Below are 20,038 nucleotides of genomic sequence, written 5' to 3'. Positions count from 1 at the left end.
TTAACTGTGATGATAATTTTAAATGTAAAGCTCTTGCTTAGAAATTTTTGTTTTGCGGTGTAGGAATCAATTAATTAAAAACTCTCATTTGTAGCTACTACTACTACTGTATGCCAGAATATGCTCTCAACACTTTATAAATGTTAACCCATTGAATCCATATTTCGTTTTCAGTTGTATATTTCCTCAGACCTGGAAAATATTTATGACTATGTTCAGAGGGTTTACAAAAAGGATGCAATCATATGAGGCTTGAATTATTTACATGTAGCATCATAAGCAGACATTATTGTTGCACAACATTATTGGCTGTGTGTTATAACTGAAACTTCAGTGAAAATTAAAATGACTTCAGATTTAAGTCGAGATTTATGGGAAAGAGTTCTGACATGAAGGCAGCTCAAAGATATTGAATTGGTTGTGATTTGTGAAGAAAGATAAACATGATTAAAAGAATTAGTTTTATACTTTATTGTTGTACTGACATAGGTCTGACTTTGAACAAGTTTGTTAAAAATCTTTAAACAAGTTTGCTAAAAAGGCTGCCTTTAATAAATTAAAAAAGAAATTTGCTTTTCTCTCTTCCAGTGCATTGACAATGCCCTTAGTCTCCTACCTTCCTTTGTTCCCAACCTAAATGGGTCCTAATTTATCTGGGTAAATGAAAAGCTTCCAAATTAAAATAACATGGCAGATCTGTTAGTTGGTATTGAGTATTAAAAATAACCTGGATTTTTGTGCAGAATTTTTTTACCCTTCGATACATGTTTTTTTCTCTCCTGTCATTGAAAGATTAAACCTCATCCAGGGGAGAAAAGGCCTTGCTGAATGTTTTGAGGGACCAGGGAGGCTTTGATTATAAAACCAGAGGGTGCCATGAGGAGCCAGTTTCAGAATTTTGGTTACAACAAAACAAACTTTTATCTTGAAAATATGTTCATCTCTCACTGAACAGCCTGTTTATTCCAAACGTCTTGCAAAATCTGATAGTTTTGTTATCAAGACACTACTGTTTGCAGTCATCCCAAGGCATATCTGCAGCTGAACAATGCCACAGTTCTTGATTTTTAAAGAGAGCCCAAGACATGTACTTAAGACATGGCACTATAAAACGATTAAAGCTTATTCATACACATAATATGTTCATTCATTTATTCAGTAAATATTTCTCTCAGTGCCTTCCACGTGTCAGACATTGTTCTAGGTGCTAAGGCTATGGCGCTTGACAAGGCAGGCAATATGCCCTCTCGCATGGAGGTTACATTCTTCTGGGTGTGGTGGTTGCCAGGAGCTAGGGGCTCTTTGGAGAGAGAGAGGTAATAAGAAAACAAATAACAGGATATTCTGGAATAGTGGTTAAATGCTGTGGTGGCGATGGGGCTCTTTTAAGCTGGATGGTCAAGGAAGGCCTCATGATGAGGTTAGCCCTAGATGACAGAAGGAGCCAGCTCTGGGTAGATACGTGGGCAGGATGGTCAGGCAGAGGGAACAGCCAGCAGAAAGCCCAGTGGTAGACATGAGCTACTTGTAGTCAGGGACAAAACCAGGGCCATTACCTGGAGCAAGGGGAGCACAGATGAAGGTGGTAGGATTTGAGGATGGAGAGGAAGGCAAGGGTCTGATTGTCTAGGACCTTGTAGTCCATCGGGGAGTTTGGATTAAAATTTGGTTGGAAACCATGGCAGGGTTTCTTAACAAGGGAAAGATAGGATCTGATGCATGGTGTAAAAAGAGCACTTTGGCTACTGGATTACAATGGAGCATGGACGGTAGTAGAAAATTGTTTGCTTGAAATCTCATTTCACACAAAAGTAATGAATAAATTTTCTAGAACTTATATTGGGAAGTAAGGCAAATAATAAATCATTATTAATCATTATCAATGATTTGTTAATACATCATTAATAGAGATTAGCTTGTAACAGAGGAAACACTTTCAAAATGATTTTCCTTTAGGCTTAAAATACAATTATATTTGTGGCAAAAATTTTAAGGAAAAATTTAGTCATATGTTATCTTTTCTACTTGGTTAATACTCTCAATATATCTTCTCTGCTTGTTTAGCAAAAGGCATTTTGATGAGCATTCATGTAGTTGACAATATGCAATTATCCATTTGTAGTTTGCTTTTGAGATGAAGTTATTTGGCTCTCTTTTAATTCTCTTAATTATTGTTAATTTTTTGGTTTTGGACAGCTTCACACTCACGTGTGCACACGCACGCACACACACACACACACACACACACACACATTAGATTCTATGTTTTAGTTACAAATAGTTTTCTGTTTCTTGATCTTAGAGAAATCATCTTTGAGATGTCCTAATAATTATTTTACTACAAAAGAGAAATTTTCAGCCATTGTTACATTTGTGATTATAGTATGAAGGGCACACATATACATATAGGAGAACAAGTATTACAATGTCATGGGCCATTGGCCCGGAGTTTGCATATCCCTTGTTTGGGATTTATTTAGGCTTTGAGGCTGGGATAAAAAAAAATATATTTTTTACTATTGATTTTAATACCACAGTTCTCATTGTTTAAACTGTATAAAACATGAATGAAGCAAATCATTTTATTTTGCAGAGCTTTTCTATAGGGACTTAAAATATTTTTAAAATTTGAATACCCTGTAGAAACAAATCTTTCTGGACAGAGAAAGAGAGATGGCCCCACCTAACACGCCATACCAAATTCTTACTCAAGAAGTGACTGTGCTTTGTGAGTCAAGGTACTTTACTATTCTCCAGCTTCTGTTATTGGGAAGAAAGGATCAGTATTCATTCCACAGTTAGGACCGAAAGAGGTCCTGATTTAGAAAGGTAATTGAGTTTCCCACTTCAGTTCTGCATTCATTTACCAAATATTTAGTAGGCACTTACTGTACGCAAAGATGTCTTGATTTATGTTGTCTATACCAATGACTCCACAACATATGAGTATCCTAACTCTCCGAAGCCTATGCTTGAATCTCTACTTCTAATTAGGTAAGTTGCTGTAGCTATTGGAAGGTGCAAAAATGTCTCCCTACCTGAGTTGGGACATGCCAGCCACACGTCCTTTGGCAAATTATTAAGGCTGTAGTGAGCTTCAATGTTTAACTTCTGTGCAATATTGATAAAAATGCTGATTATATCACTCATTTAATCATGTGACGTGAGTTTTCACAGGATACCTGGGTAAGCGTCCAGTGAAAGTGCTGCGTGATTGTTGTTATTACTGTTCTGACCATTATTCCATTTGGTACTGAGTTTTAGGAAACTCAGTGGTAATTTGAAAAACATCCACTGAGTGCCTTCCATGGGCTTTGCACATGTGCTATATGGGTGTATAAACATGACTAAAATGGGATCCCAACTTCAAAGGAATTTGTAGTTTATTTGAGGAGACATGAGCAGAACTGGCTCTGTTACAAAAGAACCATGTGAGCAAATGCCCATGGCTTTCCAAAGAGCAGTTTTGCTGAGAAACTTTGTCTGTGTTTAGTCTATGCCAAACGACGAAGGGTAGAGAGTTCTTGACCAAAGCCTCCTTGGGTTCAGGTTTATTGTGGTCTCTGGTGGTCTTTGGGTTTAGTGAAATAGGTTCTTAATTACCAATCACTGACTGAGTTCTTTCTAGAAATGCAATTCTTCTCTTTTAATTTTATCGTTGATTTATAAACTGTTTTCTTCCTTGGATTAAATTACTTCATCTTTTCCTCACAATGATGTCTTTTCCATAAACTTGTAGCAACTGCCGTTTTAGGTTAGCACCACCTTTTTTCTTTTCGTAATGTGCTTCTTAATATGAATGTCATTAATAAGGTCAATTTTTCTGTAAGATGCCAACCAGAGACCATTTTACCTTTTGGCATTTGGGGCCTTTGAAATTCAAGGTTTGAGGGGTTTTGGATCTTGTATCTTTCACTGGCTAATCCCACAAGGAAAATCTGATACGTAGTTCAACCCATCTTCTTCATCAAATCACTTACCTGAATGCAAAGCCCTATTTCTTGTGGATTACACATGTTTATTTCCTCTTGTTTATTCTGGGAAAAGTCATGTTCTTTTAAGTGAGGCCATTTTTGTGGTATTATTTGCAAAACCTCTCAAGAATACAGTCTCTTCTCTATAACCACAGAAGAAGGGCTTGGCTTTCTGGTATTGCAAATAATACCACAAAAATTGGTGTCTTGATGGAAAAAATTACAGAGAATTTATACAATGGAAAGAAGGGAGTGGAATTGGAGCCACAGTTTTATAGTAGTACAAGGAAGAAATTTCCTGAGATTTTGCTGACAGTCTTCTAAGGGAAGGAGAACCATCTTGATTCTTTTGGTGGTCATTTTCAGATTGGATTACTTAGATTCACTCTTAGTGAGATGAGTGAATCATCAGTGTAATTTGGTGATGATTTGCCTTCAGCTTGGGATCATTTATGGTTAAAGTACATAGAGGGTATCTCCATACCCTATCTTGAATGTGTTTATAAAGTGAAAACAATTTGACCTTAATCTTAAACTGCTTTTTATGGTAAAATTACGTACCACTCTGGTAGGTTTTGTAAAAGTACTTATGAAGTATGTCAATGTGCATTAATTACTATCTTTTGATTACTGCCGGGGTCTGACAATCAAGCTCCACGAGGGATTTTTAACCTTATCATTTCCTAATTTGAAGGCAGGTAATGTCACCGTCCCCAGCATTCACATTCTTGGAACAACTGAGCTCATGCAGGGAGATGAAATCTGACCTACACATTTACACATTTTTTACTCTGTCCTCTCAAGCAGGACAGGATGGTTAGCCTGCTGGTCAGGTGCAAGCCACGTGATAGTTCCCGTTTCTGATTTTCCTGTTCTCCTTCTTCATAGACACGCTCTTCTCCCTTCTATGTCATCTCTATTTTTTGCTCCGTGCAGTCTTTTAAGTAAGCTATATTGCCTTGTTGATCTGTGTCCTATTCCCTTTTTTTCCTGGCTACAGGAAAGATAATTATTTGAGAGAAATTCTTCAGAGAAAGTGAAAGGCTAAAATTTGTCCTACCCAGCCCATAATGGGAGAGAAGCATTATAATATGCTTTCTCCTTCCATTCCGCTGCTTCTTTGGAGTGGATGGACATGTTGGCAGGAGCAGCAGCTCTTCCGCAACAGATTCCATGGGCCTCCTTCTGGAGGTCTTGTTGCCGTGAGGTCTCTGTTCCTTTAGAACGTGCCTCTCTAAGTGTCTCCCACTATTGAGGAAGCCTTTTCTATTCTCCTGGTTGTAGTTTGGTAGAAGATTGAGCAAGTAAACTGCAGGGCCCCTGGGCAAGCTAACGTAGTAATTAGGAGGACAGGGCCTGTGCAGGCTTTTCTTCAATCAGTGACACCAGTGGCAGGTTCCCTTATCTTGCTGAAACATAGTTTCCTTATCAGTAAAATACAGATAACAATAAATATGTCATGGGTTGTTATGAGGATTCGTTGCCCTACTAGAAAAAAAGCCTTCCTAGCATAAGGACATACTCAGTTCTACCTTTTGTTATTATTCATGTCTGATCTCTCACTCCTGGGTTGCATAGCATGGTGCTCTGCTTTACAGGAAACTTCCTGCCTTTCCCTTGATTCAGGATCCCATAACTGCCAGAATGACCAGTTCTTGTGGATTGGTGCCAGCCTGTGTTTTGATAGTGGTCAAGTTCTATGATAGAATCTGTAGCTGGTAATAAGAACGTTCTCTTAACTGTGTAGTTTGTTCTCATTTTGTCATGACTAATTTACTTTCACTGAATGTAACTCAGTGCAATCTCTATTTGGTCTGTAGAACATATCTTTTGATCGTATTCATTTTATACTTCCTTAAAGAAATTACCACATGATGTGACATCTATACCAATGTTATTTAATTTTACTTTTTGTTTTATTTGGCATTCTGGGATAAATGACTATATTTTATTCCCTCAAAAAGTGTCATAAAAATAAATTACAACATCATTTTGTAAGGACTAGGTGCAAGGGACCATGTCAGTTATTCCTAGGAGTTCTGGCATAAAGCTTCCCACCAAACAATGCAGGCCTGGGAGAAGAGACTGAAATAGCAAATGACAATACTTGGATTCTGCAAATGAGAACCTTCTCTAGAAAGACTAACTTTTTTGTTTTTCAAGTGTCATACTTTTTTTCTTCTCTATGTACTATTCCATTTAAAATTTTATATTTTACAATCATTTCCTCAGGTGGCATGAAGGAGTGAAGATGCATGTAAAGTATTATGATTTGGGATTGTCCCATTTTGCTGGGAGAACAGTATGTACACAGCATGTCCTGTTTTCTTATTTCTTTGCAACTTTCAAAGTCGTTAGGCAGAGACAGGAATGTGTGGTCAATTTTGCCATTGGTTAGTCCTCTGCCAACAAGTCAAGCAGAAAAAAGTTAATCTGCACAAGTGTTTGTATTTTGCAGCACTGATGTATACTTTGGGGGGAGCAACATTTCACAGCTGTTCTAGAGTTGGGCTATAAGAATTACCATACACTTTTGTTCTTTAATTTTTCCCTATTGTAATACTTATGTCTTAGCTCTGAATCATTCACCATGTGCAAAGTGCTGCCTTAATTCTAAGGACTATTCAATAAATTGGAAATGATTGAAATATCATAACCTTCTATATTCAACAATGTAGAAATTTATATAATTTAGGTATGAAGAAAGTTCATTGTTGAAAGATATATCCTGTTAGAGCCTCTACATTTCAATTTGTTAAAGTTTTTTTTAAAGCCTATTATTCTGTAGTGTCACAAGAGTAAGTTTTTTTTCTGAAGGTTCTTGTAGTCATTGTTGCAGAGATGAAACAATCTCGTATTTTAAGACTAAACACTAGTTAAATCACCACACATATATTTAACTCTAAAAGTCACCTGTTGAATTGAAATGGATTCAGTGATTTATATAATGTGTCTTTTCCAAAATTGCTATTGAAGTTAAATTAAAATGAAATTTCTCATTTGCAAAAACTCCTGGGTACTGTAACATTTAAAAATCAACCATTTACACATAGTTCTTAAGTCGCTAGTTATCCAAATTAACAGATAGATTAAACTTCTCTCATGGAGATGGAATGGAGTAATCCCTTGGCAGAGCTTCCCCATGGACCTTTCTCATCATCTGTTAAGGCTGGATTGTAATCGCATAATCATAATTAGCCCCCTATCTCTGTGGTAATTCAGGTGCCAAACCTTAAGATCAGTCTTTGGATGATAATGTTATAAAGGACAATAACTTGTCAATCAGTGAATTGTACTTCTGTGTACTCTTTCATTCCCCCAAAGAAACTGTCCCTGAACTAGTCTTCTGTAATGACAGAAAAGAGGAAAGGAGTGGTCTGCTTACTGGAATAAGGTAACTACATGTGAAAATTCATGCGTCAGTGACTAGATGAGAACCATGTATAATTGTCATAGACAATGTTTATATGAAAATAGGTGTTGATGATATTCTAAAATATGGTTTTGTATCTAAAGAAATTGGACATTCCACCAGAAATGGTTTTGGTTATATGTTCATTTAAATTTCCTTAAAAACTTGTGCCAAGGAGAAATTCAGACAAACTGCAGTAGAATCACCATAAGTTAACAACAGTTAGTCAAGTCTGAATAACTGATTTTGATGGCCTAGAAAAATTGCAAAAAGTTACACTTTTCAATGACCGCATCTGGCTAGCAGTTGTCTGTGACACATTTTACATGTCTTTATTACTTATAACATCATAACTTTGCTTTTGTCAGTCTCTCCTCAGAGGAACTCATTCATTCAACGAATATTGAATGCCCTACAGAATACCAGGTGCTGGGCATACAGCAGAGAATCAATCAGACAAAAACATATGCGTTCAAGAAGAGTGTATTTTAGTGTGAGAGAAAGTAATAAGAAAAAGATAAACAAGCAAAATATACCATATGTTAGATAGGATTTATCTCTGCATCAGTAGTAGCATCTAGCACAATGCCTGGAAATAGCAGACACTCAAAAAGTACTCACTGCTGGATTGGTTCACTTTTACGATTACTCAAAGGAACAGAAGCATAATTCTTGAATTTACCATTGCTTTTAATTATGAACAGGCTCTGGAGTCCTGGTACTGACCAACAGATGTATAGACTTAGGGTATGTGTGGGATGATGGAATAACTTCCAGAATAAAACTTTAGTGAACATGAGCTCTGCTACCTATGAGTAGAGCATCCTGGCAGATTCATTAATTTTGGTGGCCTTAATAATGGATGTAATTGTCTTGACAGAGTTCATGAAAAATGGCAGACTTTCCTTATTCTTAACCCAGCTCCCACACTTGTGCCAGTGTTATTAGGGCTTGAATTTTTCAGGCAATTCTGTGGCACCTCACTCACATGCACATAGATATGCAGAAATAATCCATGTTCGTTATGATTCTTTAGTGCAGTTATATATTTCAATAAATGACTTAAGAAAAAAAGTACAAATTATAAAAGCAATGCATGATCTATCTAAAAAATTAGTAAATTCAACAGAAACGAAAGGAAAATCAAAATCCTTTGTCATTCTACTATCTAGAGTTTACCAATGAAAACACTGAAATACACCCCAGTCTTTTTTCTAAGCAAGCACAAAATTGCATATTTTTTTTTCAAAATTGAGATCACACAACTTGCTCTTCAAAACGTTAATCCTGAATTACAAACATTAATGCTTACATATTTTTTCCATGATGTAAAATTACTATACTTTATCTTTTATTGCATATGTAGATTGTCCCACATTTTTAATAATATACTATCATCAATAATGTACTAATGATAATTGTCTTACATAAATATTCCACCCACATATTTGTTAGTGGCTAAGTGATTGGTGCTTCTCACAAGCTAGACCCTAGAATACCCTCTCTCTCAGGCTCAGCTGGGGGTGGAAGGAGGAAGAGAGTGAGAGTTAATGCTTGGGTACTGCCTGGGTACTGGGACCTCAATGTCCTCTCATGGCTGGTGACACACTGCTGATTGCAGAGGTGAGGGAAGAGTCAGAGAAGTGCCTGACATGTAACTCGGGCATTTTAGATTTGCACGTCTCTAAAGTAGGCCCAGCTGTTCCATGCAATTACACTGACCATCTGTTCCCAACTATGCAGAACAACGGTGTGGAGCTCTGAGATCCCCACGAACACACCTAGTCATATAGAAAATGCATTCATTTAATACTTGTGAGGCAAGAGAAATATTTATTCATTCATTCTTGAACCAAATCCCCTCCCCAAACCTAGCAAATAGATTGTAAGTTTTACAAGGGCAGGCCCACGCCTGCTTGGTCTGCCATCGTGTCCTCAGTGCCAAGCGCATTTCCTGGCACATTATCTGCTGATAATCAACACATATTTGATGAGTAAAGAAAAAATATAAAATGACAATATCTCAACTTAACTGCCAATTGGGTCGTGGCCTTGCTTTTTTCTAAAAGAAACTGGGCATATAGAGGTATAGTTCTTGAATCCTGTTGACTAACTTGGGGAACAGTGTTATAAGGGTCTGTACTTGACCCAGGTACTATTATGTGGGAACTGTAATCTTTTTCTGTGTTGAAACTTGCTTGGCTTTATTTAGCTGTAGACTCTTTAGGCCTGCAGTTTACACATTATTCCCCTAGGAAATGAACCCCAAGGGAAAGAACCTTTTCCCAAGGGATCTGCATGGACTGTAAGTCTTGCTCCTTTTAGTGACAACAAACCACGTCGGTTGGAATCCTTCACTGGTGGATGCTGTCATATTAAAACTTTTAGAAACATTTTAAGCTTCCACATGTTAGACTATAGTGATGAATGATCCGATATTTCTCTGATGATTTCTAGAAATAACCTCAATGAGTAAAAATAATACAGTTTTATTCATTCCAACACTTACTGTGTACATCTTAGGTGTCAGCTTTTTTCTGGATATTATAAACAAAAATAAGAGATGCTCATAGATATACAAAATAAAAGCATACTTATCTTGCAGTGTGGTAAGTGATATAATTAGGTATGAACAGGAAGCTGTGGGAGCACAAAGGAAGGCGCTAACTCATCTCAATGAACTTGGGGAAAGTTTCGTGGAGGTGAGGTTCAAAGGGTGGAATGAGAGTTCAAAACAGAGTCACACAAGCCAAAGCTCAGAAGGGCGAGGTGCATCTGGGGCAAGTGAGGCCTTCACAGCTGTTGGAGCTTAGGTTATACGCAGAGGAGGTCGAATTGTAGAGATATACTTCATATGCTTTGTCAAGGGCCTGACTAAGGAGTTTATACTTTGTTGTGCAGATAATGAAGATTTTGATAAGGAACATTTATCCTTCCACCATGAGTATCATCAGACCAAATTAAGACATTTTCTTCTGATAATCGTCCATTAAGAAGACCAAGAAGACTTGGTTTTCTTCTTATTTGGCTTTGTTATATTTCCTCTTAATCCTGGTGGCATAATGGTCCGGGCTTCCCTTAATTTTTCAGTTTCACCTTTTATTTATCTATTTATTTGTCTGTCTATCTATCTATCTATCTATCTATCTATCTATCTATCTATCTATCTATCTATTTTTGTATCCAAACTGTTTTAAGCCCCCTCCTCTTCTGCCTTGTTTGTGTGTTCTGCAACTATTTATTTGGAAGTTAAAACTGGGCTCAGTGATTAAACCAGTTCTAACATGTAACTGGGACCATTCATGGAACTTAATCCACAAAACGATCTCTTTTACATCCCTGGTGGTCAGCAAATGGACATATAAGACAAAAATCTACATTAGATCTCAATGGTAGTACAGAGGGGAACTCATGTCCTCAGAGCCCTTACAAAATTCCATTGCATTTTGGGGAAGTTTTGGCCAAGTTAAATTAAGACTAGGGTGAGAGAGAGGGAAAATGAAATAGAAGACATTGGTATCATTGTAGTCATCAAGCAGACAATTCTAAAAGTAACATTTCAGAAAAATATCTTATGCCATGTGCAAATTAATATCAGATGGTGTAAATTCATTTTTAAAACCTCTTATCTATAGTTTTATGTATATTTTAGCTTACCTATACTTTATTTATATAAATAAACTTTAGTTCTCTTCATTGAGATGTACAAATGTGTGTTGACTTTGAACTTACCATTTACAGAAGTAGAAAGAGGTCAGTTACTAGTATCAGTGGTTGTCCTCTCTTGAGTTATTCTATTTGTGTACATTTGGCTTACCATATAAGTTATAAATTTTATAGGTTTGATGTCAATTTGAATTCAAAGGATTTAGATGTATGCATCAATGTTTCTGCTACTGTTCATTTCTTTTTGTCAGCATTTGTAAAATAACATCACTTTTGTGGAAGGTGAAATGAATACTATGTAGCATAGCTAGTTAAATTAAAATAAAAGCTATAGGACTGAGAAAATGTCTATCAACCGATTTCCCTATATTGTTTGTTTTGCAGGTGACTATGGCTAACATTGGAATAAATGGAAATCATTCTATGGAGACCTGTGAAACAACACTTTTTGCTCTCCGAATGGCAACGTGGAACCAAATCTTAGATCCCTGGGTGTATATTCTTCTACGGAAGGCTGTCCTTAAGAATCTCTTCAAGCTTGCCAGACGCTGTTGTGGAGTGGATGTCATCAGCTTACATGTTTGGGAACTCAGTTCCATTAAAAATTCCTTAAAGGTTGCTGCTATCTCTGAGTCACCAGTTGCAGAGAAAATAAATCAGCAAAGTACCTAGTTTAATTGGACAGTAAGTCAGTGTATGTCGAGGACAGAATTAAGAAAAGTTTTGACAATGTTTTAGTTAATTGTATAGATATACAAAGCCTAACTGGAAAATTCAGACCTTGGTGGGTAGTTTGAGGGCACTTTTGTCAGATTTGGCTTTTGAAATTTGTTAAATTAACTGTATAATTGCACATTTGTTTTGTCAACTGGAGATAAACCTGATGAAATAATGCCATGGGAGTCAAATTGAAAACAATTTTGGGCTTATCTGTGTTATTTGTGCTTCTTGAATGAGTGACTATTGAATCCTAAAGCATTTACTAGGCCCTTTTGCCAAAGAACATTGTAAAACTACCTGCACAGTGAAATGGCTATTTGGGGGTCACTGCTCTGCAGATGTTCTGTATAGACTAGGCCCAATGAGATGGAGCGCCCTCATTTTTTGATCTGGTCTGTCTTACCCCTCATTGTGTATCCTCAGTCAATATAAGTGTGGTTAAGTCACATGAGATTCACTGTGGCTTATAATGACCTCTGTAAACACCAGCTGTGACTGTCAGGTTGCCTGATCTTGCAACCTGTTTCAAGTGAGCCTATCCTTGTCATATTTGATAAATACGACTGCTTGCATTTAATACTATGAAGGTCAGTTGTTTGAAGGTTTTCTTGGTAAGTCATAGATTTGCACAGTTTTCAAATAATCCCCCTTTCCTCGGAAAATTCTAGTGTACAGTAACAATTTTTAGAGAAACAAAGTCTCTATCTTAGCACATGTATCAGCAATTTGCATTATAGCAGTTCCTTGAAGTTCTGCCATGGATAATGCACACAATCAAAACCTACACCCAGTGACAGGTGCAAGAACACTGGCAAAGGCACTTTACCTTGAGTTGTCATTTCTGTGTCAGAGACAAAAGATACAATCTATATGTAATATACTAAGACTATCTGCAGGTAATGTGTTTCTGCTTTCCACTTTTACACACACATGCGCGCGCGCGCACACACACACACACACACACACAAGGACATCAGAAATTTCTGTTGAAAGTGGCTTCATGAAATTTGTAAGATGGCATCTTCTAAAGCCTGTGCTACACTGTCAAGGGGAAGATTGGCAATTAGCCAGGCATTTGGAAATCATTCTAATGTAACGAAGAGATGAAGGGATGATAATCTCTCCTCAAATTTCCAAGTAATACTTTAGACCTTTTCTTTCCTTATTTGTGTAATTCAACCCAAAGAATTTTAGAAATCTTTAAAAATGTCCTGGGTCCATCACAGCCTAGGGTAAGTAGTTCTGCTTTATAATAGTGAAATGCATTTTTGGAAAAGAGTTCATTGCCTTCATTAACTGAGGTCCATGTTAAAATTAATCTTCCCTGTGAGACTGATTTCAGATTCTCTGGGAAATTTGTGTAGTTCAATTCCACATAGGTTATTATGTTCACAGATTTTTGCTTTTGACTGGTAATTTACATTGGAAGTCATTATTTTAGAAAATTCTCATGAATAAATTAAAAGAAATTAAACAAATAGCTTTATTGAAGATTTAAAGACAACCATTTTCCCCCCACTAAGTTTAAAGAAGAGAAACTTATATACACTGGTACATGATATAATTAATTTAAGACCAGTAGATGATTAATCCCACAATTTTAGGTTACTCTCATTTATAGAGCACACAGTAGGTGCTCAATAAATACTCGCCAAATCTCAAAAATTCTTGGTGCAAAATGAGCATGAAATTGCAAATTTTTGTACATTTTTAATTTAAACTGACAGTTACCTATTGGTTATTGTGATATATATGTATACATATGCATATATATTTGTGTGTGCAGATATACAGACACACCTCCAGTGTATATACTTTAAAAAGCCATTGCAATTTATGACTGCTATTTTATTACATACATGTTCTCTTCAGTTTCAAGAGGACTTAAAGCCCAGAACTTTTAGTTGATTTAAAGGAGGTATCTATTTTTTACAGCTACTTAGAAGTTAGTATCCTGTGAACTGAGGCACAAGGAACCAAAGCTCCATCCTTTTTCCTTATACTGTGTAGGATATTGCAATGAACACTTCCATGTATTGGGACCTAGGACAGATGCAGGGGAGAAACTCTTATTGAGAGTTCCAGGCTTCTTCTTTTTGCAGCTTCTTGTCATCGAATGGCAGAATTGTTGCTCTATTGCCATGATGTCACCCTGGCCATGTGTATCTATATTGAGGAGATATTGTGAAATGACCACGTACGGGAATGCATTAGCATGCAAGGTTTTGAGGAGTGACAAGGGACTCACTCTGTGATACCCTGGAAGAATTGTATTATTTGAGCACAGGTTTAGGGCAACTAAATTGGTTTTATGATGATGTTAAACCCAAGAAGTAGACACGAAAAACTGAAAAAAACATCAGTAAAACAAAATGCATTTACATCATTTTAGCCTTTTCATCCAACAAAAATGAAATAATATGTATATATGACTTTGGAATTTTATTCCTGGCATTATACATATATTATATAGTGTAGTTTGGCAATTTATTGTATAATGAATAATAGAATGAAGCATCCCCCAATAACTTTCATACAAATGTTCAAAGTAGAAGTATATTTATTCAGATTACTGGAAATAAGTAGTACAAACAATGTTCAACAAGTTTACCAATTTAGAAGTTTTAAGCTCTATTTTAAAATTTGTAGTTAAAACCAACACAGTAACTGACTTTCTCTTGTCACTGGGTAAAATAGTACCTAAGCAACTCCTCATGCTATTTGATTATCTTATTTCTGGATATTATTCTGGGCAAATGACTTGAAAATAGCAAACTTTTTCTGATGTTAGTAAACTTTTTAAAATTGAGACCAAAAGAGAGAAAGAAATCCAACAGCACATGGGTTTTTATGATTATGAATACAAATACAAATGATGCTTACTCACAATTAGCTGTGGGTGGGTCCCCAAATATCAGACTTTTTACTATGGATTTAAATAGATGATAGAAATACGCTTTTTGCATTTCTTTTTTTTCTAAAGGCAGAAACTTACTTCTACTTATCTGTATTGCTGAAGTGGAAGATACCTAAAAGTTCACACACACACACACACACACACACACACACGCACACACACACAGAGATATCTGTCTTATGTAACAAACAGTCTTGTTGGCTCATTTTCAGACTTAAAAAGAAAAACCTGCTTTGGTGTTGTGTCTAATCTTACAACCCAAAAAAGAGAACTTGTTAAATACGTACATAGAGTGAATTTTTTGTGAAACTTGTTGCTAGCTTCACCTGTATCACCATCATTGCTCCAAACTAATTAACTGTCTAAGGTCAGAATTCATAGGATGGAAATACACATTTTCTTACTTCATCTGAGTGTCAAAATACTTTACCACCTAGTAAGTAATGTTGGACTTCAACTTGTTAACTGACACATTTTAACAGTAGATGAATGTCTTACGTGAATAAGTGTATTTTGTGTTCTTCAAACTTGTTGGATTGTATCAGAGATTAAATAGTGATATGTGTATTTTGTTGCTTGTATCAGTATGCAACTCATGTAATTTTAGTGCTTTGACTCGTTTAAAACTTCAAACAAATGATGTTATAATAAACTTGCACTAGCATTTATGAAGAGTGATTATTTTCAGGAAGGTCATATAAGACTTAGAACTCTTGAACCTAAACTCCTATTTTTATTTATTAGATGGGAGGCATTTCAATTTATTTTTCATTATTACCTTTTGCTGTCCCTTTCTTGCTTATTCTTCTGTGACATCTGCTTTCTTTTTCCTTTGCTTCACCTTACCTAGATAGGTCATAATTCTGATGGGAATCTGATCATTTTCAAAATACAGTGGCCTGTCTCAGTCAGGATAGCCAAAGTATGTTTGTGATAACAAACCCCAAAATCTCAGTGCCATAAACCCACAAAGATTTGTATCTCATCTATGGCTCTGATTCACTCATAAGGGGAACTCTTATTATTGTAATCACTCAGTGACCTCAGGTGACAAAGTAGCCACCACATTAGATGTTGCTGTTTGCCATGCTACGGGGAAAAAACAGCATGGTGGCTCATGCACTGGCTCTTAGAGCTTCCACCTAGAGGTAACACATACAAGGTCTGACAATTAGGTTCGCAAACTCATCCTAGAAAAAATGCTACATGCCTCATTGATTAATGTCACTATGGTCACCTTCCAAGTACTCCCTTTGGAAAGGTACGCACCGACACCAATGCCTAGTCTACCCTTCAAAGAAATTTTGGAACTGTCTGGAATGGCCATCAGAACTGTTGTCATATTACCATTGATGTCCTGAAAATCATCAAAATGTCTTCCTTTCCATATTTCCTTTATCTTTGGGTTAAGAAAGAAGTCATTGGGGGCCAGATCAGGTAAGTAGGGAGGGTATTCCAATACAGTTATTTGTTTACTGGCTAAAAACTCCCTCACAGACAGTGCCGTGTGAGCTGGTGCACTGTCGTGAAGCAAGAGCCATGAGTTGTTGGCGAAAAGTTCAGGTCATCTAACTTTTTTATGCAACCTTTCCAGCACTTCCAAATAGTAACTTGGTGAACTGTTTGTGTAGTTGGTACAAATTCATAATGAATAACCCCTCTCATATCAAAAAAGGCTAGCAACATCTTTGCAACAAGTTCGTGAACTTAATTGTCAAATCTCATATTACTTTTACTCAGACATCTCTAGCCAAAGCAGGTGATATGGCCCTACTAACTTCAAGGGGGACGGGTAAGTACAATACTATGATATGCCCAGGAAGAGAACTAAAAATAATTGGTGGACAACACTAATGATTTCCACATTAGGTAAAAAAAAAATCATTCTTGCCTTCCTAATATAATTGAAAGTGGAATCACATTTGTTTTAATTTATTATTAAAAACATCATGGAAAATAAAATCTACATTTGGGGACAGAAGAATAAAGAGGAGTCAGCAAAGGAGACCGGGGAGCATTCAGGAAAGTACAGGTAATTTTTATTGAGCACTCTCAATGTACTGAAAATTTTACATATATTCTCTTATCCTCATAGCGTCCCCCAGGAAGAAGAGTTATCCAATTTGAGCACACTGAGACTGAGAGAAGCTTAAAAATTTCCCCTTAAGGTGAAATAGCTACTAAGTAGTAATGCCAGGTCTGCTTGACAACAAAGTCTATGTCAACCATTGCAAAAACTCAAATGATCTAATTTTACACGAACCAATGAATGGAAGGTTGTTACCGAAGAAGGGCTGACCAATAGGGCCAGATGGTGTACAGTTCAAGAGGAATGCTGTTTGAGAAAAATCCACTGATTTGATGAACAGGAAACTATTGCTGTGGGTAGAATGGTGGAGTAGGAGCTTCACCACAGGGGTAAAGGTGAGCTTGGGTGGAGTCAACACCGAAGGAATGGGTGGAGACAGCCGATCAAGAAAGGTTCGGCGAAAGAAACAAGAGAAAGGACTAGATCCTAGAGGGATGTCAGGGCTAGAGAGGGATATAGGTTAATGGATATAATTCATTCCAGGACAGAGAGACCACTTACAGACATAGATGAAAGGATACAGTAGAGCCAGAAAATGAAAGGTGCCAACAAAATTGATAATTTTTTGAAGAAAATGGAAAGACTGGGATCTAAAGTCTGGGATATAAAGGGCCAATTCTGGAAGGGAGAATGGCGACTGCTTACTCCAGACCAGAGAGAAAGGCCAGCTGAATGAAGGTAGCTACTCGTATTCAATTTATTTGAATTAACTGAAGTTTCCTTTGCTACACGGATACCAAATAAAGCCAATTTTAATTTAGGTTAGCTCAGAATTAAATTTTCCAATGAAACTATCTGCCAGTTTGTGAAAATGTGGGGACTGTTCTTTAAACTTATAAATAAAAAGTTGATTTATAAGACAAAATTATAATCATTCTTCCAAGTTGTACTCCAGTATTAGGTCCTTAATACTTAATTTTCGGAAACAACTATTCCTTCAACTGCTGAGATCACTTCCAGGGCGTGGTCTCTATTCTGACTCTAAAAAAAAAAAGAAGTGTTACTTAATAAAATACTGTTATTTTGAATACAAAAAACAAAGCAAAGCAAAACAAAACAAAAACATCATGGAATGAAAATATTTAGGACTAATTCCTCTAAGTATCTTGCAATCTATAAAGAAAAGGAAGAATGAATGCCACATACATGCTACATGCTCTTTGCAATTAATAGAAATTTTAGATGATAAAAAACCCACTATAAAATAAAAAGTGAAAAACTTCGTTCTTAGAATACAGGAAGTGAGACATTTCTATATACTGCCCAGGCATTGTCTAATTGCAGTATTGTCTGAAATTATTGCTTCTAATAAGTGAGGATATTTGAAACATATTTTTGTCTTTGCACTTTCAGTATCCTTATGCTAGAATATGTGCACCTTGATATAACCCATGCCATTTAATTCTATCAAACTGTCAGAAAACCTGAAGTAGTATTATAGCACTGAAACAAAATTAAGCTACATTTCTTTCCTTTTTCTCCAAGTGAGAACAGTCCCTTCATTTTGAACCCAAACATGACAGTAAATCAGAATCTTGGCTAATATTAAATCTCAGTACTCTGGAGATGTATGTTTATATACCAAGTGTTCTGTTCAAAGCTTCCATAGGGAGTTATGTGAAGAATTTCTGGTAGAGCCATCTTTCTGCCCTGCAAAAATATCAACTGAAAATAATATGATAAATATTTGACGTGCAATTATGAGAAAGTAGTTTGAAGGTTCTTAGGTTGTCAAAAATCTCGTATTTGCTAAAGTATATATTTCAGTTAACAATATACTTTATGAAAGAATAATGAAAATACCATTTTACAAACATCTTATTCGTAGTATAATGGAGGCAGAATTATTGAAATCTAAAGAAACTATATTTTGAATTTGGAGAGCGTTTCACATTTCTACTTATAGAAAGTTATAAATTCTGTCTTAGAGTTTCATATTTAATTTCGTTTGAATTATTTTCAAGTTCTCATTGATAAAACCCAGATTAACAAAATGCACTCTGTTGTGCTAACTTTCCCATGTTTAATGAACCAGAACTACATTAGTATACACCGATGTAATTTAAGTTTTAAAAAAATGAGATCTTACTAGACATGCTGTTGTGTTCTCCATTTCTTTATTTCAATAGTCTATGTCAATCTGTACGAATATTTTTTAACAGCTACATAGTATTACATAATATAGATATACCATAATTTAAATGAACAATTTTCTATTGAGGGAGAGCTGTTTTTGTCTCCAGTTATTTCCCTCTTTCAAATAATGCTATTTCAATATGCACATCCTTATACTTTTGTCTTTGTGTTTTGTGGAATTGCTGGGTTAATGCGTGTTCATTTTTCAGTGTTGATATGTACTGCTAAATTGTGCAACACGTGCTCCCTTTCTCTTCTAAGAGAAAATGCCCTATTTCTGACGTCACTCACTATGTATTTCAGTAATCTTTTCATTGTCACCAATCTGACAGGCAAAAACAAATCGTACTTAACTAATACTTTATGTTAAACACACAAAATTTGTTCGTTTTCTTTTTTCTTCTACTTAAAGAAGTCCTTTTAATAGTTCTTGTAATACTGGCTTGGTGGTAATGAATTCTTTAGCTTTTTCTTGTCTGGGAAGCTCTTTATCTCTCCTTCAATTTTAAATGATAGCCTTGCTGGGTAGAGCATTCTTGGTTATAGGCCCTTGTTTTTCATCACTAAATATTTCCTGCCACTTCCTTCTGGCCTGCAGAGTTTCTGATGTGAAATCAGTCTTATGAAAGCTCAGTTGTAAGTAACTAGTTGTCTTTCTCTTGCTTCTTTTAGGATTCTCTCTTTGTCTTTAACCTTTGCCATTTTAATTACAATGGGTCTTGTTGTGGGACTGTTTGGGTTCATCTTGTTTGGGACTCTCTGTATTTCATGGGCTTATATATTTATTTCCTTTGCCAAATTAGGGAAGTTGTCAGTCATTATTTCTTCACATAGGTTCTCAGTCCCTTGTTTTCTCTCTCCTCCTTCTGGTACTTCTATGATGTGAATGTTATTATGCTTGATGTTGTCCCACAGGTCTCTTAAACTATTTTCATTTTTGTTTAATTCTTTTGTTGTTCCAATGGGTATTTTATTCTACTTTGTCTTCTAAACCGCTGGTTCGATCCTCTGTTTTATCTAATCTGCTGTCGATTTCTTCTAGTGTATTCTTCATTTTAGTTATTCTATTCTTTATTTCTGATTGGTTCTTTTTTATGGTTTCTACATCCTTCTTTAAGCTTCCT

General features: G+C 36.0%; 1 protein-coding gene across 1 annotated transcript in view; it reads left to right on the top strand.

Annotated features, from left to right (window-relative positions):
• PTGFR (prostaglandin F receptor) overlaps window positions 1-15,356 on the top strand; it is a 32,900-nt gene extending 17,544 nt beyond the window's left edge. Inside the window, exon 3 of the mRNA XM_081055849.1 lies at window positions 11,437-15,356. Coding sequence (XP_080911975.1) covers window positions 11,437-11,724 — 288 coding nt within the window. The 3' untranslated portion in view covers window positions 11,725-15,356. The remainder of the gene's footprint in view (window positions 1-11,436) is intronic.
• The last annotated feature ends 4,682 nt before the right edge of the window (window positions 15,357-20,038 follow it).

The sequence above is a fragment of the Rhinolophus hipposideros genome (assembly GCF_964194185.1).
Source record: "Rhinolophus hipposideros genome assembly, chromosome: 8".
NCBI lineage: Eukaryota > Metazoa > Chordata > Mammalia > Chiroptera > Rhinolophidae > Rhinolophus > Rhinolophus hipposideros.
Note: the sequence above shows the minus strand (reverse complement) of the source record. Positions and strands in the feature narration are given on the sequence as shown.